Source organism: Myxine glutinosa, chromosome 3, assembly GCF_964187855.1.
Source record: "Myxine glutinosa chromosome 3, kmMyxGlut1.1, whole genome shotgun sequence".
Classification (NCBI taxonomy): domain Eukaryota; kingdom Metazoa; phylum Chordata; class Myxini; order Myxiniformes; family Myxinidae; genus Myxine; species Myxine glutinosa.
In genome coordinates, this window is record NC_136263.1 from 55,716,109 (window position 1) to 55,740,593 (window position 24,485).

The 24,485-nt window shown below is 45.8% G+C and overlaps 2 protein-coding genes and 1 non-coding gene across 6 annotated transcripts in view; all 3 read right to left on the reverse strand.

Annotated features, from left to right (window-relative positions):
• SHPRH (SNF2 histone linker PHD RING helicase) overlaps positions 1 to 2,949 on the reverse strand; it is a 143,880-nt gene extending 140,931 nt beyond the window's left edge. For 2 of the 4 annotated variants that reach the window (XR_010983740.2, XM_068110817.2), the window contains exon 1: positions 2,367 to 2,949. Coding sequence is in view for 3 of the 4 variants with exons in the window: in XM_068110817.2 (XP_067966918.2) it covers positions 2,367 to 2,876 (510 nt within the window). In the remaining variant the exon portion in view is untranslated. The remainder of the gene's footprint in view (positions 1 to 2,366) is intronic. The other 2 variants (XM_068110821.2, XM_068110818.2) reach the window with 2 other exon arrangements.
• Positions 2,950 to 3,929: 980 nt separating this feature from the next.
• On the reverse strand, positions 3,930 to 4,001 carry TRNAC-GCA (transfer RNA cysteine (anticodon GCA)). The gene has a single exon. It is a non-coding gene; the product is annotated as a tRNA-Cys (tRNA).
• A 12,874-nt stretch (positions 4,002 to 16,875) lies between these two features.
• Positions 16,876 to 18,486, reverse strand: LOC137423547 (G-protein coupled receptor 12-like). Its single transcript, XM_068110823.2, has 2 exons — positions 18,443 to 18,486; positions 16,876 to 17,889 (listed from the first exon to the last, which is right to left on the reverse strand). Exons 1-2 carry the CDS (start codon positions 18,484 to 18,486, stop codon positions 16,926 to 16,928), a joined length of 1,008 nt encoding a protein of 335 aa, XP_067966924.2. The 3' UTR covers positions 16,876 to 16,925.
• Positions 18,487 to 24,485: the final 5,999 nt, after the last annotated feature.

Consider the following 24,485-nt stretch of genomic DNA (forward strand, 5'->3'; position numbering starts at 1 on the left):
AAACAGAGCACACTGGTCTGTAAAGGATAATCAATATTCATGCAGTTTTTCAAAAAGTAAACTCAAAGAAAGTATTCGATTTCTGCTGAACAACAGTTTATTTACATTTGGCAACAAGATACTGCAGCAGACAGTGGGCATACCCATGGGTTCAGATCCGGCCCCTTTCTTTGCAAATTTGTTTCTGCATATGTACGAATTTGATTGGGTCCAGAACATGTGCAGGAATAAATTAACAACTGCACGAAGATGCGGAAACATCTTCAGGTTCATTGATGATTTGTTGGCAATTAATGATGGCTTTGTATTTGAGCAGCTTCATGATGATATATATCCAAAAGAACTTGAATTTAAAAAGGAAAACCAAACTTCCACTTCAGTTTCCTTTTTAGAATTACAAATTGATATCCATAATAATAAATTTCACACCAAATTATTTGATAAACGAGATGCATTTCCATTCCACATTGTCCGAATGCCTTTCTTAGACGGCAACATTCCCAAAAAGCTATTTTATGGTACGGTTGCAGGTGAAATAATTGGGACTGTGAGAGCAACCACACACAGCTCTGAACTGGTCAATAAATTACAACAACTAGTCAGACGTATGTTAGCGCAGGGAGCTACAGTCGGTCGATTAAAACAAGTTTTCTTTAAAATCACAAAACGACACCAAATCGAATTAGTAAAATACAATACGAATATTAAAAATATTATTCATGAGATCTTTATGTAAATACAGTACAATATGATAATTAAATATACTACAAATCAATGTTGCTAGGAATCAGTGGTTGCTAGGATACGACAGCATGCCAAAAACCGTTATAAATGACAGTTTGAACATTCGAAGTGTACAATATAATATTATATTACAGTACAATATAATACAAGTACAGTACAATATAATATTATTCATGAGATCTTTATATAAATACAGTACAATATAATAATTAAATATACTACAAATCAATGTTGCTAGGAATCAGTGGTTGCTAGGATACGGCAGCATGCCAAACACCGTTATATATGACAGTTTGAACATTCGAAGTGCAGTTTGATAGAAAGGTAGGTGGTGTGGTCATGCTGGTTGGTCGATTGATGTATTTAAGGGTAAGATGTGAATGATTTAATGATATTATCATATTATCGAGTGTGTAAGGAAAGTTATAAATATATGATAACACATTAAATCCTATTGCAAGTAAAGTTGGAATAAGTGATGTTGCATTAATGGGTTGACTGACTGCCTGGACGCAACTGAGGTTGTGGATCCACTCATTGACCATCAATTGATGTGGATCCATGATCGAGGTTGTGGATCCGCCGTTTGGAGAGGTCCTGGGCTGAAAGGATTGAAACCTCGAGGAAGAACGGTGCCCAGCTGATGATCCATGCAGTCGGGAAACTAGCCAGTTGCTTACGGGTTAAGGTTCTTGCTTTAGGTGGAGAAACTATGTTTGAGGTTTACAATTTAAATAAAGTTTAATATGGGATGTTGTGAAATTAACATCATTTACAACAATCCTTTAAATTATTTAACTTTAGGAACAACCGATACTGTACAATTAATTAAGTGTGTGTGTGTGTGTGTGTGTGTGTGTGTGTGTGTGTGTGTGTGTGTGTGTGTGTGTGTGTGTGTAAGAGAGGGATAGAATTGTGAGGAACAGAAATGAAAAAACGAGATGTGTGTGTGTGTGTGTGTGTGTGTGTGTGTGTGTGTGTGTGTGTGTGTGTGTGTGTGTGTGTGTGTGTGTGTGTGTCAGCTCTACTACAAGCTCTAGCCCATGTATATAAAAAATTAAATATTAAAAAGAAGAAAGAATCTTCAACACCTGAACAGGACTCCTAGTTTCTTCAAGGCAGTTTTAGCTATTTGCGCAGTGTGGATTCCTGGATAAATTTGATGTTAGGGTAATACCTAGTAGGTTTATTGTATAACATGGTGTAATTGTGGAGCTTTCAAAGGAGATTGGAGAGTTGAGAGGAGTGTGTGAGTGAGTGAGTGAGTGAGTGAGTGAGTGAGTGAGTGAGAGAGAGAGAAATTGAGTTTTAGAAGCATTTAATTTAATCTGGTTACATTTGCCCCACTGGGAAATCTTGTCAAAATCCGAATTTAAAGGGGTGGCAGTGATTATATTTATTATTTGCATACATTAATTGCATATATATTATTGCATATATTAGTAATATCAGCTAATTTGATGACGTCATATAAACTTAATGCGCAACCCAATAAATAAGCGGAAACATTGCATTTTTGGATTCTACGTACTCGAATTAAAAATAAAAATAAAACGATTATTATCAGTTTTACCTAAAAACATTTGCATCGAAAATCAATATGAGACTGCACGTAATCTCACCGTGGTCTGACCCGCGTGTGGAGCCTCGGACTCGGCGCACAGCTCGAGGAACCCCCGGCTCTGCAGCCCCCGAAGGGCACGGAACACAGGTAGCTCCAGTTTGCACGAAGCCGGCACTGGAGAGCTACGGGTCTTGTGAACCTCCACATTACTCCCGCACAGCCAGAACTTGCACGTCTCCGTATCTACACACAGCGACAGAGGTCGGGCGGGGAGGGAGAGCGGATCCTCCAGATGGACAATGAACTGTCCCACCAAAAAGGTCCAGGTACCCTCAGAGAAAGTGCGGGACGTTGACAAGTGCAGCTCTTCCAGTGCAGGCTCTGTACGTGAACCGACGACCTGAGTGGACCGTTCGCTATTTCCACTTCCAGAGATCTCCTCCTTTCCCGCCTCATCGACATCATGAGCCTCTGTTTGATCGGGAATGTCGGCAAGACTCCAGCAAAGTGCCTTTCGCGTCGCCTGATCTTTTCTGATGGAAGTCTTAGCTTTACGCCGGCTGGACATCTGAACAAAACATTAAACGCTCCTTTGATTCAATGTCTTCTTCTTCTTCTTCTTATTTCGCCTCAGGATCACCAACCACAACACAACGAAAAGTTCCAACACCAAACACCAACATGTGCCAAATTATAGATGTGTAAAATACAGTATTGTGTAACTCTAACCGTGCACGACACAGAGACTCTAACAATAATCACAACAAAACTTAAAACTCACAAAATTGCATCAGGCACTACCACGAACTACTTCACCATGGCATTATAATCAGGCTGAATATTTTTTAAACGCCTGCACAGGAAACACCATATTGTAGAAGTAGTATTGCTTATAACACCAATTCATTTATATATTACTTCTGCTTTCTATTATTTCCAACTCCCATTGCACAAACAAATCTAAAATAAAAATGCAGGACGGGAAAAGTTTACAATGTTATGGAGATTCAAGTTTAAGATTGTAACAAGTAATTTTCTCATTAGTCCTTTATATCTTTCAGAGACGTATTTTAAAGACGATGACGATTTGATTTGATTGCTGATTTGACGATTTGCTGTTCGTACGGTTAAAAGTCGTCAAATAAATAAAATAGGCCGACTCGTCTTGTTTTGGTGATGTTTCTACCGTTAGAATTAAACTGAATTGACAAACTTCAATACGCTATAAAATTAAAATGATATGCGATTTAATGGGAAGGTAGGATTACAGCCATGCCAAGATAAATACTTAAGATATGTCTCAATTGCTTCCGGATTATTTTGGCGCCGAAAATGTTTAGAATCACTTGTTTAAGAAAGCTAACGTGTATAAAAATTCTGTAGAACAAATCGGTAAACGTTAAAGATAATGGAAATTAGTAGGTCTAGTTCCCGCTGCTACAATCCAGAATCGATACGAAAATTTAGTCCATCTGAGGGAAAATTTCGACACGGGATCATCTCACAAAAAGATATCTCCGAAACCGAAATTGCGGTTATGGCCGCTGACAATGCGACGCAATTTTCTCTGTGCTCATTCGACAAATGGCATTTCAACGGGTAGGAAAATAAAAAGGTAAAGAGGGGGCACCCGGATTTGAACCGGGGACCTCTTGATCTGCAGTCAAATGCTCTACCACTGAGCTATACCCCCCGACATACGCAGCTGCTCTTTATTTAACATATTTAAAATGTTTAAGTTTTAATTTTTAAAATAATTTAAAGGGAGTTGTACACAATGATGTAAACATTTCACAAGTTACATTGAAATATGTTGATAGATACATCCCTGCAGTGTTTAAATTAATTCCGATCCCTTTTGTCCTTGTGAAGGTGATTCCGCGCCCTTTTATCGTGTTTTTCGGAGCCTTTCAACACCTTTTCGGTGGTCTTGGGTGATGGGACACACTCGATTGGGTTTCTCAAACGTTGGTGCTTTCTCGTTCATTTTGGTGCTTCTTCCAAAAAGTCCCTTTCCGTGACTTACACAAGGAATTTAGACGCAGAAGGCCAATCGTCCCATTATACCTGCGCCACATCAACACAACACCAATTTATACATTTTATTAAAATAAAAAACATGATAAATATATTTATTTTTTTTGGTTGTTGAATTTTTTAAGCCCTGCACGTCTCTTCAGGAGCTTCTCATAGCTGAGTCTCGCTAGGCCCGGATCATCAAAGACGTGGTCACTTTTGATGATAAGACATCCCACTCGATTGAACGTGTCCCTTATGATCACTCTGGTTCCTTATGATGGCTTTAATTACGATGACTTTCAGGATTTCCAGTGCTTATCGATGCCTATCAGTCCTTTTACTGTTTTAGGTGATTACATAGACGCACCCGATTGGTCTTTCAGCGTCTTCCATTCCCTTTTGATCCTTTTGATGCCTTTTGGTGATCTGATCACACACACACGCACTATCTCTCCAAGGTGGCAGGATTACCTTGATGAATGTACACTCACCTCTCATCTGTCTAGCCTGGGTTTGAATCTCGATACAGTTACAGGTAGAAACTGTCATCCAGGTGCTTCACAGGCAGGGTGAGGTGTCAATGTGTGCGCCTTCCTTCGGATGGACGTTAAACCGGGCGTCCCGTCTGCCAGCATCAGTCGGTGGATGTTAAAGATCGCACGGTGTCCTTCGCAAAGAGTAGGTGAGCTATCACTGGCATCCTGAACAAATTACAAATTCCTTCTCTAACCTACAGGGGTCTCTGCATCCATGGCACCATCGCTCACCTGCATGAACTGATGCTCATCCCCCATGACGATATTCCACATCGAGTGCATGATGGATATGTTGCTGACTGCAGATGAGAAACAAGAATAGAACATGTGATTTAAGTTGATGTTGTGGCGGACACAAAAGCCCACTGGCGTGGTGACATCATTCCACGCACGAAGTGGGCGGTGGCCACGCCCGAGGGGTAGGCGTGGCCTCATGATATACACCGGGCGACCAGCCCGGAAGTGTTCAGTGTTACAGTGTAGTCTTACAATAAAGACATTTATATGTTACCGCTTGTCCGCTTCCTCCTTGCTCACAAGCAGCGCGCGTAACGCCGCGCTTTACTGGTGACCCTCGACGTTGGATCTGCCGGAGCGATCCTTCCACACGCGACGCCATCGCCATGGCCGCCTTCGTCAAACTTCCGGAATTTTGGGAGGCTCAGGCCGAAGTCTGGTTCGTCCAGGCCGAAGCCCAATTTCAGCTTCGGCGCCTCACCAACGACGACCTGCGCTACTGCCATGTCGTCGCCTCCCTCGGGCCCGGCACGGCCGCTCGAGTTGTGTCCGTCCTTCGCCACCCACCGGACGGCCACAAGTACGAGGCACTCAAGCGGCTACTCCTAGCCACGTTCGGCCTCACGGACGACGCACGGGCCGATCGCCTCCTGGATCTCCCCGAGCTCGGTGAGACGCGCCCGTCGGTCCGAATGGACCATATGCTGTCACTGTTGGGCGACGAAGCCCCCGGTTCGCTATTCCGGGCGCTTTTCCGTCGCCAACTTCCAGCGCAGGTTCGCCTCGCGTTGGCCGGGACCGGGCTAACGGAACCCCGAGCATTGGCGGCCGAGGCGGACAAGTACTTCGCCGCTTCGGACACGCGGGCGAGCGTTGGCGTGGCCGTCACGGCCTTCGACGCTGATGTTCCACAGCATCATCTTCTACAGCACGCTGATGTTCCACAGCATCATCTTCTACAGCACGCTGTGGTTCAGCAGCATGCTGATACGCACCTCGTGAACGCCGCCACGCCCCGCCCACCGCCGCGGCGAAAACCGCCACCGCGGGGAAACCCGTCGACTCCACCGGCCTGGCGGAGCCAGCCGCGCTCCTCCAGCTCCACCACCTGGTGCTGGTTCCACGCCAAGTTCGGCCACGAAGCTCGGCGGTGTCATCCGCCGTGCTCCTTCAACGGGTCGGGAAACGCCCGGGCCGGCGCTCAATTGTGGCGATGAGCGCCGGCCGTTCGAGCAGCCTGCTGTTCATAACGGACACCTTCTCCGGGCGCCGTTACCTGTGCGACACGGGAGCACAGGTGAGTGTCATTCCCGCCGGCACGTCAGACAAGCACGCCGCGGGTGGGGGCCCCGCGCTGCTTGCCGCGAACGGGACGCCCATCCGTACGTACGGAAAACGCTGCCTCTCTCTGCGGTTTGGAGGGCAGGTTTTCCGATGGACGTTCGTCACCGCCGACGTGCCCATGGCACTGCTTGGCGCGGACTTCCTGTGCGCTAATGGGCTCCTGGTCGACGTCAAGCGCAGACGGCTTGTCCAGGCCGAGACGTTCAGCTCGCTCGCATGTGCGTTGCCCAGCTCAACGAGCGGCTTGCCAAGCGGCTTGCCGAACGATTCGGTTCCGGCCACGTTGGTCTGTACGCTTCCGGCAGCGGACGCATTCACCCGCCTCCTCGCCGGCTTCCCGGCCCTCACGCGGCCCACCTTCTCGGCGGGGGCCGTCAAGCACGGGGTGGCCCATCACATCCCCACTGTCGGGCCACCGGTCTACGCCCGGGCACGCCGCCTCGAGCCGACGAAGCTGGCGGTGGCAAAAGCGGAGTTCGCTACCCTGGAGCGACTCGGCATCGTTCGGCGCTCAGAGAGCGCTTGGGCGTCGCCGCTGCACATCGTGCCGAAGCCCGGCGGGGGATGGCGACCGTGCGGGGACTATCGCCGTCTCAATGACGCCACGACTCCCGACCGCTACCCCGTCCCCCACATTCAGGACTTTTCCGCCCGTTTGGCGGGCAGGTCCTTCTTCTCGAAGGTGGACCTCATACGCGGCTACCATCAGGTCCCCGTCAGGCCGGAGGACGTCCCGAAGACGGCGGTCATCACGCCATTCGGACTCTTCGAGTTCCTGCGCATGCCCTTCGGTCTGAAGAATGCGGCTCAGGCGTTCCAGCGACTGATGGACAGCGTCCTGCGCGACTTGGATTTTGTCTACGTCTACCTGGACGATATCCTCGTCGCCAGCGCGTCCCGCGAAGAGCACCTACGCCACCTCCGCACGCTCTTCGAACGCCTGGGCCAGCATGGCCTGATTGTGAACCCCGCAAAGTGCCGGTTCGGCGCCGCCACAATCGATTTTCTGGGGCACCGTGTCACCAGGCACGGAGCCGTCCCCCTGCCGGCCAAGGTGGAGGCGGTGAAGGGGTTTCCGCGCCCCCGCACGATCAGAGGGCTGCAGGAGTTCCTGGGCATGGTGAACTTTTACCATCGGTTCCTGCCCCGTATCGCCCAGCTCCTGCGCCCCCTGCACGAAGCTCTCCGAGGTAAGCCGGGCAAAGGCGACGTTACCTGGACCGAGCAGATGGACACGGCGTTCACGGGCGCGAAGCTCGCTTTGGCTAACGCCACCATGCTCGCGCACCCGGCGCCCGATGCACCGATCGCCCTCACCACCGATGCCTCGGACTACGCGGTGGGCGCGGTGCACGAGCAATGGGTGCGTGGAGCTTGGCAACCGCTGGCGTTCTTTAGCCGGCAGCTTCGCCCGCCCGAACGCCGTTACAGTACCTTCGACCGCGAGTTGCTCGGACTTCACTTGGCGGTCAGGCACTTCCGCCATCTGCTCGAGGGCCGGGCGTTCACTGCCTTCGTCGACCACAAGCCGCTGATCTTCGCGATGGGCAAGGTCACCGAGCCGTGGTCGGCCCGGCAGCAGCGTCACCTCTCGGCCGTGTCCGAGTACACGACGGACATCCAGCACGTCGCGGGGAAGGACAACCCGGTTGCGGATTGCCTTTCCCGGGCCGTCGCCCACGCAGTCCACCTCGGCATCGACTATGCCCGGATGGCAGCGGACCAGGCCGCTGACCCCGACGTCCAGGCCTTGCGGACCGCCGTCACGGGCCTCCGCGTCACCGAGGTGCCGTTCGACGGCGCGGGCGCGGCCCTCTTGTGCGACGTCTCCCTCGGGCGTCCTCGCCCCATTGTGCCCGCGGGCTGGCAGCGCCAGGTGTTTGACGCCATCCACGGCCTGTCCCACCCGGGCGCGAGGGCCTCCCAAAGGCTGATCGCCGACAAGTTCGTCTGGCATGGCCTCCGGAAGGCCGTCCGCGGCTGGGCCAGGACGTGCCTCGCGTGCCAGCGCGCCAAGGTGCACCGGCACACCCAGGCCCCGTTGGCCCCGTTCACGGTGCCGGAACGCCGGTTTGACCACGTCCACGTGGACCTGGTGGGACCTCTGCCCCCCTCGCGGGGTTTCACCTACGTCCTCACCATGATGGACCGCACCACCCGGTGGCCGGAGGCCGTGCCCTTGGCGTCGACAACGGCGGCCGATGTCGCGCAGGCTTTCATCGCCACCTGGGTCGCCCGGTTCGGCGCCCCCTCAGACATCTCATCCGACCGCGGCCCCCAGTTCACCTCGGAGCTCTGGGGGGCGGTTGCGCAGGGGCTCGGGGTCCGGCTGCACCGAACCACGGCCTACCACCCCCAGGCTAACGGCCTGTGTGAGCGATTTCACCGCTCATTGAAGGCCGCGCTCCGGGCCACCCTCCGCGACGGCGGCTGGGTCGACAGGCTCCCCTGGGTCCTGCTGGGCCTCCGGACGGCGCCCAAGGAGGACCTGCGCGCATCCGCGGCGGAGTTGGTCTTCGGGCAACCGCTGCGGGTGCCGGGCGAGTTCCTCCCCGACTCCACGGCACCATGGTCCGCGGCACAGCAGCGCTCCGCTCTGCAAGAGACCGCCCAGAGGTTCGCCCCGGTGCCAACGGCATGCCACGGGCACCCACCGACGCACGTCGCCCCGGAGCTTCGCACGGCGGAGTACGTCTTCGTCCGTCACGATGCCCATCGGACACCACTGCGGCCCCCGTACGACGGGCCTTTCCGCGTGCTGGAGACCGGGGCGAAGCACTTCACCCTGGACATCGGCGGTACTCCTGACCGCGTTTCGGTAGACCGCCTCAAGCCGGCCCACCTCGATGTGGACCATCCACCGCCAGTGGCCCGACCCCCACGTCGGGGCCGCCCTCCTGCGGGCGGACCCCCGGCACCGCCCAGCCCCGCCGCCACGGCGCCCCCCGGTCCTGCACCCATCCCAGGGGCAGCCAGGGGCATCCCACCTGGTATCCCTGCACCCCGGACGCCGCCGATCGCCAGGGGGCGCTTCGGCCGGGTCATTCGTCTGCCCCGCAAACTGGCCCTCCAGGTGCGCGGGAATTCTGGGGGGGCGCGTGTGGCGGACACAAAAGCCCACTGGCGTGGTGACATCATTCCACGCACGAAGTGGGCGGTGGCCACGCCCGAGGGGTAGGCGTGGCCTCATGATATACACCGGGCGACCAGCCCGGAAGTGTTCAGTGTTACAGTGTAGTCTTACAATAAAGACATTTATATGTTACCGCTTGTCCGCTTCCTCCTTGCTCACAAGCAGCGCGCGTAACGCCGCGCTTTAATGTATCCTTTGTTTTCACTGACGTCACAGTTACCCATCTCGCATTGCGCGGTGGCCATTTTGATACCCAAGCTAATCTGTCCGTGTGCGCTGATATTGATTTGTTGCGTTGATTTATGGTGAATGCGGATCGCAAAAAGTCTGTTTTATAAAGTAATTTTGTTTGTTTTGTCACGTTCATGTGGAGTGTGGTGCCATCTAGTTTATATTACGTATTGTTGCCCAACAAACACAGAACATTCGGTTTAAGTTTGCCGTGGACCAGTGAACTGGTGAACACCTGGGCAGTGGGTCAACCTGCAACCAACTACCTGTAGAACAGACTTGGAGTGTACGTAAGGATACGGTAGATCCAGGCTTGAGTATGGCTAGCAGTGCGAGTGCCAACCTTGGCTACCAAGAGACGCTCCCCCCGGACGTTCTTGTTCGTTACAAAGAGAAGATTTCTGTCATTGGGTGTGACCCTTATGGTCTATCAAATGATCAATTTGAGAAGAATGTGAGCAAGTGGCCTCAGGTGACCCACATCGACGTGATCAACTACCTGTTGTTCAGCAAATCGGCCTATACCAAAGATGAGTTGAAGAAGTATAAATCCCTCGAGGCATACAGGTTGTACCAAGATGGATGGGTGCGACAAATCCTACACAAAGAACTGAATGACGTCCACTTGATTCGATCCAAGGTATTAATATATTAAACAAACATGTATTTTTTAAAGCTGCTTGTGTTAATGTTATGGACCTGATTGATTAAGTGCCCTCCATTTGTTCAAAAACCACTGCAGTTTTAAGCTGTGCATGCATGTGTGCATACTTTGTAGACATGTGACGCACAGTGCGAAGTGAGTGCCGCCATGTGTGCTTTGTGCGTATGGCCATAAGTCATCACCTATATTTATCATGTAAGCAACGATTACATAGCACGTTCTTCACATGATAAAATCGAGATTCATTTTGACCGAGTTGATAAGAGTACATAACTTTAGAAAGTTTATTGGACAGTTTCAAATTCAATACTTTTATGTTCCAGGTTTCGCATTCCATGAAACATGTTCTTACTTACTGTTAACAAAATGCTCGGAGCAGACAGGTGTGCGATCCCACTGTGATTCTGTTTGGATGTCACTGCGATTGATGGCAGCCTTCCACAAACGCCGCCTCTCTTCACTTAAATTTCTTGTTTCCTCACCCTGATTCAGTAGAAGTTTGGGCGTTTTGTAAAACTTGACTCCTGGCCTAACGCCTGGCCTGTTTGAACAACGAAATACGCCGCAAATTGGCATGACTGGTCGTGAACAAAAACTATTTAATGTGAATCCGCTGACGACGTTGTTCGAGAGGGTATCAAAATGGCCGAGGTGTCCCAGGGTGCCCTGCGCGCGTGCTCCGATGACGTCACAAGAAAACAAGCAAATTGCAAAAGCAAAGCCCTTTCCCCACTGAAACCCAGAGGATGAAACTTCATCAAACTTCTTCATGGAATTTAACCAACAAAGCAAGATTGAAACCAGTGAATAAATAAACAAGAAAACGTCATGCGGAGCACGATACTTGCAAAATCCGACCCCTCCACCCCCCCCCTCCCCCCCAAGAAAAAAAATTCCATTGATACAGCTAATTGTCCATTTCATCAAGATTAAAAATGACAATCTTGATCAAAGCTCGGGTCAACAGGAAGAAAAGTGCCGATTTTTCAGATGAAAAATGATGATTTAGGAAGGTTGACTTTGAGTTGACATTTGACCTTTTGACCTCAAAAATAGTTAGTTTCCCTATTTAGTGATTCAATGTGCAAATGCTGTTCAATTTTCAAGTCAATCGGATGAAAATTTAGGCTTTTAGAAATTTGGCCTATGTTGACCTTTTGGCCTATGTTGACCTTAAAAATACTTGGTGGTTGAATTCAGTGACCAGATATGCAAGTCCTCTTCAAATTTCAAGTCAATCGGATGAAAATTGAGGATCTTAGAAATTTGGCCTATGTTGACCTTTTGGCCTATGTTGACCTCAAAAATACTTGGTGGTTAAAGTCAGTGACCAGATATGCAAGTCCACTTCAAATTTCAAGTCAATCGGATGAAAATTGAGGATTTTAGAAATTTAGAAATGTTGGTGACCTTTGGCCTATGTTGACCTTTTGACCTTTTGAACCCCCCAAAAATAGGCTTCTTGCTTTTGACCAACTCTACCATTTGGTGAAGTTTCGTGAAGATCTGTTGACAATTGTGACCTGTAGGCCAATGACAAACAAACAAACAGACAGACAGACAGACAGACAGACAGAACCAAAACGCAACCGACCAATATACTTGAAAAATCTTCCTTCGATTTCGCAAGTAATAAAAATCGAGTCATTGTGATGTCATTGGTCCCATGTTTTCAAAGATAAATAAAAAAGTATGAAATAATCACACAATCTCATGGAATGCATTCACTTTATGCATGATAATAACAAAATGATGCTCTTCCATCAGTTTTGTACAACAAAATACATCTATGAATCAGTTGTTCACAACAATAATAACAATTACAATCCATTATTCTTACCAAAGACAATGTACAGATGTTAAAGTGCAATTTGATTTAATCGATATGAAAATGGTCCTTTTTTAATGCCATGCACATGAAAAGCTGAACTTCGACCAATGGAGACTCTCACAGTCTCGCAGGGTTCTCACAACGTGATTTGTTTGAGGCTTCTCAAACCGGTCATGGCAAGGACAGAGAGAGAGAGCAGTAGAAATGGCTTACTGCCTATATACTGATATAAATATATCTAGACCAATGGTACTAGAGACAGCAGAAGGACATTCATGGGTAGACAACAGGAGTACATTCATGGGGAGACAGTAGAAGGACATTCATGGGTAGACAGCAGAAGGACATTCATGGGTCGACAGCAGGAGGACATTCATGGGGAGACAGCAGGAGGACATTCATGGATAGACATCAGGAGATAATTCATGGGTAGACACCAGAAGGACATTCATGGGTAGACAGCAGGAGGACATTCATGGGGAGACAGCAGGAGGACATTCATGGGTAGACAGCAGGAGGACATTCATGGGGAGACAGCAGGAGGACATTCATGGATAGACATCAGGAGATAATTCATGGGTAGACACCAGAAGGACATTCATGGGTAGACAGCAGAAGGACATTCATGGGTCGACAGCAGGAGGACATTCATGGGGAGACAGCAGAAGGACATTCATGGGTCGACAGCAGGAGGACATTCATGGATAGACATCAGGAGATAATTCATGGGTAGACACCAGAAGGACATTCATGGGGAGACAGCAGGAGGACATTCATGGGGAGACACCAGAAGGACATTCATGGGGAGACAGCAGGAGGACATTCATGGGGAGACAGCAGGAGGACATTCATGGGTAGACAGCAGAAGGACATTCATGGGTCGACAGCATAAGGACATTCATGGGTAGACACCAGAAGGACATTCATGGGGAGACAGCAGGAGGACATTCATGGGGAGACACCAGAAGGACATTCATGGGGAGACAGCAGGAGGACATTCATGGGGAGACAGCAGGAGGACATTCATGGGTAGACAGCAGAAGGACATTCATGGGTCGACAGCAGGAGGACATTCATGGGTAGACACCAGAAGGACATTCATGGGTAGACAGCAGGAGGACATTCATGGGTAGACAGCAGGAGGACATTCATGATATTTGAATCTAGTACCATTGGTCATATTCTCTCGGCTTAAAATCATGAACATATCAACATCACTCATATTCACTGGGATGTTCACAAGTGCTCAGGTTCAAGATCCAGAGCAAGTATACCCTTGTAGCTTTGAGTCATACATTCACTTCCTTAGGCTTCCACTCAACATAAGACCTAGTAAAATATGTCTTCTTCTCATATAAACTACGGTACATGCGAGCACTGTAAATTCAATTTGAGGTCGGAGCGATAAATGTACCGCAAGGCCAACTCATGGCCCTAAACCATCAACATAAAGTGTAAACAGACCATGGATCAATTTGAGGCCCGGGAATCCCAGGCCGTAATTTGTTCACAAAATATGAGACCTAGCTAAGAATTTTGAGCACAACTACTATCAGACGACTGAATTTGAACACAATGTGAGAATTACCTAATGGATTCGAACAGAATGCAATGCTGACTCAGTATGTATGAATGCTGCAATATGAAGTCAACTCATTCTGCTCAAAAGCAACGTGAGGCCTACTCATTACATTTTCATGAATTCTAATGCCCACTAAGTAAATTTGAAAACAATGTGAGGCCTACCCAATAAAGTTGGGGGGAAAAAAGTGAAGCCCATATGAACATACGTAAGGCTCACTCAATTTATCAATTTGATAACACCACGAGACCCACTCATGGCCAAGCTGTTACACACCATGTGAATACACACGTCCCATGGCCTACTGAGTCATTTTGAACTCACTGGAGGACCCATTTATCAGCATGAATGCATCCTGAGGCCCATACATTCAGTGAAATGAATTGTGAGGCCTGCATATTCGGATTGAGTGCACTGTGAGGCCTGTTAAGGTGGCAGATATCACGAGCAATAATTGATCCTTTGGTATCCAGACAATGGAATCTAATGACTGTTATTACATTTCCCAACCTCAACCACTTCATCTCTCAAGTGCAAAGTCTAAACAAGTGAGATTTGTAAATTTGTTTTCAAAAAATCAAATATAGACATATATGCACCGACAAAGGAACATATTGAATACACACATTACAAAATTATCGGAACTTAATACAAAAACCTAACGAATAAATTACTAAGTTTATATTAATTTAGGAATGCATTTGGCACACAGTTTTTTAATTTGAGAAAATATAAAACACATACCAACACCTTTTTAATGTAAATCCTTTCAATGAGCATATGGATTTGAGATGCTCATTTGAAACGCCCACCTTTCCGCTTCGTTCAACACCACCTCATTAACCTATGCTAACTCTTCACTCTGCAGCAACATGAGGTACATGTAAAACAATCAACAGGTATAACAGATGTAAACAAGAAAAAGAGCAATCAGAGATTGCAAACCCTCGCCAGGATGTATTTTCAGTAGTTTTTAGGCATTTGTGTTAAAACAAATATGGCGGCCGAAACTCGTGACCGATAACGTCATCATTTTTTTTTTCTAAACTAATTTATTCCTAGATTATGCTCAAGAAATTTCATCTTGATCGATTAAGTTTTGTACTTCTCAAATTATGACGTCATAATGGAGGCACCTATGACATCATCATTAACATATTTTATTCCCCATGGAGAGTTCTTTACAATGAGCCAGGTCTCAATTTTTTCTATTCAGAACTTTCGGAGATATAGAGGTGCAAAGTTTTTCGGTTTTCCCAAGATGGCGGCCGAACCACGTGACCTATGACGTCATAATTATCATTAAAACATTCCACAGGTAGAGTTGCACCTATGGTGAAAATTTCCTGTTGATCCGACCAACGGTTGCAGAGAAAATCATATTTATTCTGTGCGGACAAACAAACAGACAAACAAACAGATGAAAAATCGGTCAGAGACCGAGGACTTGCCGGAATGTACTTTTTTATCGGCCATTTTGGACAAATATGGCGGCCGAACCACGTGACCGATGACGTCATCATTATTTGTTTTCTAAACTAATTTATTCCTTGATTATCCTCAATAAATTTCATCTTGATCGATGAAGTTTTGTACGTGTCGAATTATGACGTCATACATAATGGAGACACCAATGACATCATCATTAACCTATTTTATTCCCCATGGAAAGTTCTTTACAATGAGCCATGTCTCAATTTTTTCTATTCTGCACTTTCGGAGATATAGAGGTGCAAAGTTTTTCGGTTTTTCCAAGATGGCGGCCGAACCACGTGACCGATGACGTCATCAATTGGGCACAGTCTATTGCAGGGCAAGACAAATATGTGTGTAAAGCTTGGCGATTCCACATGCAACGGTGTAGACGTAGTACTGCAAATAGACAGACAGACAGACAAACCAACCGATCAACATACTTGCCGGAATCTTTGCCGGCAAGTAACAAACGGACTCAAATGCAACACCCTCTCCTCTGGCGAGGGTAACTGGAACAGCACTCGGTAGAGCGCATACCTCTACCAGGCTAAACTGTTTTGTTTTGTATCCCACTGATAGGCCGGATCTGGATTTGGACCTGAACCAAAATTGAATCGCTTGTTCTTGTCACTTACCCAACTCATCCACCTAGTTTTGTCATAATCCGTCCACATATTTTTGAAATATTGTGCTATATATTGTTTTGGTCCTGTCTCTCAATGGAGAACAATCACTCAAAAATTGTTTAAAATTCTCGTATTCGGATCCGAAATATCATAAAAATCGAACTGATTCGTCGTCACACACCCTACCGGTCCACCAAGTTTCGGCAGCATACGTCCATAACTTTTTGAGATATCCTGCTCACAAGCAACCAAACACACACAGACAAACAGACAGACACAGGGGTGAAAACATAACCTCCGTCCACCTTTCATGGAGGAGGTAATAAAATCTGAAAATTTTAAAATCTACATCTGTGGAAATGTAAAAAATGCTATAAATATGTAATAACTAAAATAATTTTCTTGCGCATTTTGCGGTCATTGTTGTTGTTGTTGTTGTTGGGGCATGCTAACCCAGTCACCAGACTTGTTTTGGAGAATGGGGAAGATTGTAAATTGAAAAGCAGCAATTCTCATGGATTAAATACTACACAGGTTAACTTGTCTCACAGTGCGAATGAACCAAAATCAGCGGTATGATCTCGTCTCACTCTCAATGTGGATCCCAAGGTTTTGTCCATGGTAACTGGCAAAGACCAATGACTAAGGAATAAGTGATAACTTGCATTGACCATTTCCATAAATTATAGAACCAGTGGTTCGAGGCAGAAACAATTAACATCTGATGAAGAAACCCTCCGTATTAGGTGCACTCGCGTAAAATGCCCTCCATAAGCTTCAGAAACGCAGGAAACTTTTACAGACACAATTGCATTGCAAAGATCCGCAAGACCTTCTTTTCTGATTGAACGCCCTCATTCAGTGGAAGTGAATGCAAATGATCTCGGTGGTGTTGAATGCAAAATAAAAAGGTCCAGTCGTTACCCTGCCTGTTTAAATTACACGTCGCTGGGTGTTCTAGCACGGGATGCAACGCCTGTGGTGAGACAACCACAGCAGAGAAGCAGCAGTGCCTTCTGAATGTCATGATTCCGAAAAGCGTAGATGACAGGGTTGATGGCAGAGTTGTATGTGGCTGGAAGGAGTGTGGCATACGTGTATATGCTTGGAAAACTGATGTCCCCCACAAGACTGTAGATGGAGAACGGCATCCAGCAGGCGGCAAATGTGCCCAGTATAATTGCGAGAGTAGATATACCTTTGCGCGTTGTCACGTAGTGCGATGTGGTGAGGAAATGGTGCTGCAATGCGATCTGCTGGGCATGTCGACAAACGATCTTGCAAATCTGTGTGTAGAGCTGCAGCATCAGGGCAAACACTAAGAGGAATGTCACCGCCAAAAACACGATGTGATTTTTGGTAAGAGGTCGAATAATGCTGCAGGCCGCCATATCTTTAAGACAATTCCAGCCGAGTGCTGGGAGCAGGCCAAGCAGCGATGACACCACCCAGGTGAGTACAATCATGACATATGTGCAGGAAGCTGTGCGCTCAGCACTGTAGGTTAATGCATAGTAAAGAGAAAGGTAGCGGTCAATTGTTATTGCCAGCAGACTGCACACAGAGGCGGAGAAGGAAGCAACAAGCAAGCCGACGCTTGTCAAACTAGTCATGTCTGAAGGATAGATGTGCTGAAAGATGAAGTAGAAAATGAGTCCAAGGCCAGCCAAGAGGTCAGCTGTCGCGAGGCTTCCAATGAGCAAAAACATTGGTTCTCGGAGTGTAGGGGTGTGCAAGATGGCGGCGATTACGACAGAATTTTCAGCAGCAATTATTGAGCCAGTAATACAAAATGCCAGATCCCAGGGGTTTATGGGGTTTAAGGGGTTCATAGAGTCCACTGATGCAACAGCTGCTGAGACATTGGTGTCATCTGACGCTTCAAGCACTCGACTCCATCGACTTTCAGAGAGGTTGAAATGGGGCGGCCATTTTGTGATCGTTGTTAGGCCGGCCATAGCTGTTTTTGCCAACAGCCCAACACTTTACTCTCCTGGACCTGGTAAGAATAAACAATTCAAGTCAACATTTTGAAAGCAGTGATGAACATGCTGAACAAGTGAAAATCTCATTTTCAGGATCAGTTAACATAATTATGCAGCGTTATTCCAAAAGAGGTATACACTCTCAAAATTTATTTTACGAAAACTACTGAGGTAAATCCATGTTTCATGTGCAGATGGAAATAATATTTATAATAATATTATATTATTTATTATTATTATTATTATTATTATTATTATTTATATTATTATTTATATTAATATTTTATGTGCAGATGGAAAGGAAATCTCTTAAAGTTTTGTTTTAATTTCTTTTCGTTTAAATCTGTGCTTTTTCTTGTAATCTTTGTCTTTTCTTTTAATATTTAGTTTTATTTATTCCAATGGGGGCGGGGGAGAGGGGAAATGGTGGCAAGGAAACAGGATAAAACTTTCTACGTCCTGGAACTCACCAGGACAAATTCAGTGATAAGTGGGCAATGACATTTTCCGACATGTTATGAAAAGAACCCACCAACCAGGAAGTCAATCTATGACTGGTACAAACAGTTTGTAGGCACAGATTGTCAGAGACTCTTTAATGTCTCCCTTAAGTGTATATAAATAAAGCACATCGCCATATGTTCAATAGTACTTGTAAAGTACATTTTAGAAAGTTTATACTTTTTTGAATAATCCGGTATACGTATACAGTATATAACTATTCGTGGTGCGTAATTCCCGTTCTGGGCGTGTAATGTTCCCACATATACCTACTAGTTATTTACAATCCTGTTCATGTATATATGTATATATATATATATATATACTTATATATAGAAACACACACACATATATATATATATATATATATATATATATATATATATATATATATATATATATATATATATATATACATATATATATACATATACATACACAAACACACAACACACACAAACACACAACACACACAAACACAAACACACAACGTGCTGGGCCGATTAGAAAATTTGAATAACCGATTGCCAATTAAAAAAATTAATAATTAACTAATAAAAAAAGTCAGCTGAGACTGATTCCGATTATAAAGTGGTAAATAATGACGTCATAGTGCATTGTGCACACATGAAGTGGTTACGTTCCGAATTGATGCCGTGCCCACGATTGACGGATTGACGTTATTGAGTAGCTTTGAATCAATGCATTTTAAATCCCTTCTCTAATCGATTGGCGCATTGAACGGCACAGCCTCCTGACATTTTTAAATGAATGATAAGTTACCGTGTAGTCATTTGATAAGCTACCGTGTACTCATTTGATAAGCTATTGACAGATATAAAATGAAGTGTTTCATACATTTCTGGTCATGTGAAAAGCAACTTTTATGAAAAATACAATAAACGAAGTCCCCGGGTGACAAAGGGATTCCGTTCTGAGCAATCATTCATACAGTAAGGAAATCGATCGGCGAAAGTTTGATCAAGCAGGTTAATCAGAAAATATTTCCAAATAATGTAGGACTTCAGCATCGTGCAGCAAAACGTTCAAGCCAGTGCACCAGGAACCGGAAATTTTCTTTCCTGAAAGTCTTTGTAGTGTCCATCTTGTTTATACCATGTACCCTGCGCAAGCCCTCTCTCTTCCACAGATCTCCTGGTGTCCCTGCTTCCTACTGTTGTTGTGCCTCCCTCTCTCTCCCCTTCTTGTCTCCCATTTGCTTTATTATATGGTCTATGTGTTAGCTTTTTTACGAGCCTCCACTTAGTATACAAAAAAAACAAAAGCAGTATGTACTTATAACGTACCAATAAGTTAATATGTTATGTAATGAGGCTGTTAAAGACTGCATGTAAAATGTGCCCCTTTTGCTCGGGGGCCCAGAGTACTGTCGGCCCACCTTTCAAATGTGAAAAAATTAATGTACCTGATGCTTTGATACAGGCCAGGAATGTATGATGTCAAGACGTAATTTGCTAAGAATTAGGGTACAGTATGAGCAACCGCGTTGTCCTTTGTCCACGCAACAGTTTAAGGCAATTGCTTAGTTTATATGAATTGGGTTTGTTTAGAAAGGTTATGTTATTTGTCTTTGTGAGTTTCAAAGCAAAATAAATTTGATAAAACCCAATTTCCAAGCCGTTCGCTGTATTGTTGCGGTTTTGGGAAACTGCTAAGAAGTAACGGCAACCACCATACAGGTCCCTTAGAATAGTTAATTCATAGCAGAACATTATCGTAGTCCCTTCCCCTTATATGGGTTAGTATGTCGTTATGCGTTGGGAAGGGAAAGACAGGCCCTCCACTCATAAGGGGTAGCCAGGCAGATGCACAAAGATTGCATCCACAGATATTGATTCAAAGTCTTGAAGGACAGAAGACAGGCCAAAGGCCTCAAGGGTGGTTGCCAGCAACAACATTTTGTGGACAGGGAACTTTTCAAATGCACTATGTAAAAGTCCCTTCAAGAGGGCTTGTAGGGGCAGGGTGACACAATAGGCCATTAATCAACACCAGAGGAACTTTGAAGAGGGCTTGTGGGGCAGGGGAAGCGAGACTCCACCAATCAGCAGCCTGGAAAACATCCTCAACAGCCCCACCCAGGAGGGGCCGGATAGAAAGGCCTTGGACTTTGTTCGCTCTGCACATGGTTTTTTTTTTTCCCCGCTCTCTGTGCATGTGGCCTGCCATCTGGTCTCTCTCTCTCTCTCTCTCTCTCTCTCTCTCTCTCTCTCTCTACTCCCTCTCGCTGCATATGTGCACGACGGACTCTCTTTCTGCACAAGGCCACAACTTGATTCTCTGCTGCCCAAGACTTTGTTCTCTCTGCACTCTGCACGTGGTCATCGGACACTCTGCACATGTTCATCGGACTCTTTGCACTCTGCACGTGTGCATGACTTGGATTCTCTCTGCACGTGCCTGCTTGGCCTGCCCGCGTTCGTGCTGAGACTGCCCCTTTGTGTTCGTGCTGGGACTCCTGCCCAAGTTCGTGCTGGCATTGTCTGCCCGTGTTTGAGCTGGTGACTGCCTCTTCCTGCTCGTGCTGGGGACTACCCTTTGCCGGCGTGGTGCTCGTTAGTAAATCAAGACAACAAGGTCCTGGTAACATCGTAACCATTTTGCTGACTGTATCCCGACGTTCGTTTTCCCCTCCCCTTCCATCGTGAATGTGTGCTGGGCGCCCCTGTTGTCATGTTTTATGTGTGGTAATCATCATAAGGCATAGATTAAGCTAAGTTTCTGCCTCTTGTCGTTTTTTCTTCCCTATCGATAAGTTGCACTGTAAATATTTGTAAATAAATCGAATCGTTAAACGTTTCCTTTCCAACTGTCTGTGAATGTCCTTTCTTTCATTGGTCCGGCGCCATTGCTCGCACCCAGAGTTGTGATCGGCCATAACTAAATTCGCATTAGCCCGGCGGGTACCGTGAAATGGGGTGAATAGGGACAGCAAGGTGAATAGGGACACAAACTGAAAAAAAGTTCGGAAACTTTTTTCGCTGAAAATTGATAACCATACTGATTTGTTGATATTTGGGTTGAAAGTGTTCTCTTGTTTTTTAAAAAGCAACTTATAGTCCCTATTAACCCCCATATATGGGTTAAATAGGAATAAATAGGATTTTTATGGCTGTCCCTATTCACCCCGTTTCACGGGTGAATAGGGACAGTCACTAATACAAAAAAAAAAATAATCAAGAAACAATCCTGAGTTTCCAACTTATTGCTAAATTGATAGTTCAGATAGATGCACATAATATGCACCCATAATATAAACCACGGTGCCAATAAAATAAAAAAAATGGGATAAAAAGTTTCTCCAAACTGTCCCTATTTCTTGATTTTTTTTTTTTTTTTTTGTATTAGTGACTGTCCCGATTATCCCTGGTGTTGGGCTAGCGGCTAGGGTGCCGGCTTAGGATGCCTAGGATCCTGGGTTCGAATCCCGGTCAATCGCTGAATTAATGCCAGGGGGGTTGACTCAGCCTGTCATCCTTCCGAGGTCGGCAAATTGAGTACCAGTTCACTGGTAATTCCCTGCTTGTCGTTAAAGGCGGCAAAAAGGGTTGGCGCTCCTTCAGGAAGGGCATCCGGCCGTAAAACATTGCTTCAAAAAGGGGACCGAAAAACAACAACCACAGTTCCCGAAAAAGGCCAACCCCCGCTTGCGGGGAAAATGGCCTCTAAAGGTGTTTTTTTTTTTTTTTTTGACTGTCCCGATTCACCCATAAAACGGGGTGAATAGGGACAGCCATAATAAATCCTATTTATTCCTATTTAACCCATATATGGGGTTAATAGGGACTATAAGTTGCTTTTTAAAAAAACAAGAGAACACTTTCAACCCAAATATCAACAAATCAGTATCGTTATCAATTTTCAGCGAAAAAACTTTCCGAACTTTTTTCAGTTTGTGTCCCTATTCACCCCCATTTCACGGTACCAACGGTTGCTCGGCCGTCTAAATTTCCATCCAGGAACAAAAGTGGTACACTGCCGGAGGGTACGTTCCCTGATTGGAACCGTCACGTGGTACAGGTAAGCGGTGTCAGACGATTGGACCCTGCTATCGCGGGACGGACCAATTGGCGTTCGTAGTTGCTGGTTCAGAACCTGCGGAAGTACAAAGTTATTCATGCACGGCAGCCTCAGGTCCGGTAAGTTCGGGAGGCAACGGAGGCTAACACCCTCATAGTCGACCCGAACCCCAGGCCGTAACAGTATTAACATGTTTTCCAAATTACCGAGCCAAATTTTTTCTACCCATCACACGACGATTACCAGCTGTTTATAAAGAAAAATGTTTTTGCACATCTCCTTGAAATTGCTTTAATGCAATCTTATTTTTAAAATTTGTTTATTGAAATTCACCTTAAACAAGGGTGAAAGCTATTTAAGGTTTTCAGGTTGTATACAGTACAACTGTAATCCTTAATCGGCCTGGGGTTCGTCTGGAGAGATAGCCGAGAAAAATTGCAATGCAAAGAAGGACAAAGCTCCAGGTTTGCACAAACTGCAAAAAGCAGATACTGCAACTCACTGCAGCCCCTTAGAGGGTATAGGTCGCACTGGTTGTAGCCCCCTACCAGGTTGGTTGAGCTAGCTGGTCAACACGTCGGGAATGTAATAATGTTCTCGAGCCTAATAGGTTGCAGTACGACCTACCCTGCTGTGAGACTATACTGAGCGGCAGGCAGTATCTGATTTTTGCAGTCTGCTCATAACCAGAGGTTGGTTTATCATTCTTTTAACAGTACAGGAAGTATTTTGATTCGTGCTTCCTTTGGATACACTATTCCACAATTACTATCTGCGGGTCTCCATGGGGTTATGTACTGATGACAGTGGGAAATCTGCAATGGATTCGCAAAGAAGGATGTTTTCTTGGATGTTTTCCTTGTGAATGTGACAGATCGATTGACCAGGATCAATGTATACATTTGATCATGAGTGATACGGGTTCTCTGGGTGGTGGAGATACATGAGCGCAAGGGCTTTGACATAATTATCTTATTTCACTTCGCTTTGGTGTTTTCAGAGTTAATGGTAGAAACAAAGTAGAAGAAACATTTAGCATGATGAGATACTTGTTGATAACCTTGGAAATAATAAGGCTGATAATACATGTCAGCAGAAGGACAGTGACCGTAGAGATCGTTATGCTAAGGCGTTGGTTGTCAAGTACCTTTTCCATGGATATTCCCTGTGGTTTTGCTCAATCCCCCAAGTACGTTACTGTGTAATTACCCAGCAATTTACCCTTCAGTCTCCTGGTGCAACATGGTATTCTACAGCATGTATGGTCCATGGTGAAGCTTGTACGTGCAGGAAGAACAAAAATAACACAATGGATAAATAAATATTGAACAATATGCATTTCTGGTTGTCGAAAAATTAATCTGCCCACTGGGAAAAACAGGAGCAGATTATTTATGAATCAACAAGACGTTGATTTTGTGAGAATCAAAAACGACATCGATTTTTCTGGAAAATTATCTTCAACACCATTTACACGATTATTTATTTTCTTCTGCAGGTGAAAGGCTCACAGGTTGGTAAGAATAACCCAGCAATATACTAACTGTTGATCTCCAAAATAGTTGGTGGTTGAATTCAGTTAGCTGATATATAAATATTATTCAAATTTCAAGTGACAATTGAGGATTTTATAAATTAAAAAAAGTGGTTGAACTTTGGTTACATTCACCTTTTGACCTAAAAAATAAATAGGATTTTGTCGGACCACGAACTCTACCATTTGGTGAAGTGTCGTAAAGATCGGTTTAAAATTGTGACCTGTAGCCAATTATAAGTGAGCGGACAGACAAACACACACAAACCGGAGTTATCAACATACTTCTCCAAAAAAAAAATTTTTTTGGCCAAGTAACAAGAAAGATGTCGTCAATAGCATAATGTTTGTGAAATCTAAGTACACGACATGCTTCCAAGTACGTGATATGCTTCCAAGTACACCATATGCTTCCAGATGGTTGAATGCTGTGGCTT

Excerpts from the sequence above, each read along its gene's own strand:
- LOC137423547 (XM_068110823.2), bottom strand. The coding sequence starts at position 18,486 with ATGTCGGAAAATGTCATTGCCCACTTATCACTGAATTTGTCCTG. Across the intron at positions 17,890-18,442 it reads TTATCACTGAATTTGTCCTG|TCGATGGAGTCGAGTGCTTG; the intron begins GTGAGTTCCAGG and ends CCTCTCTGAAAG.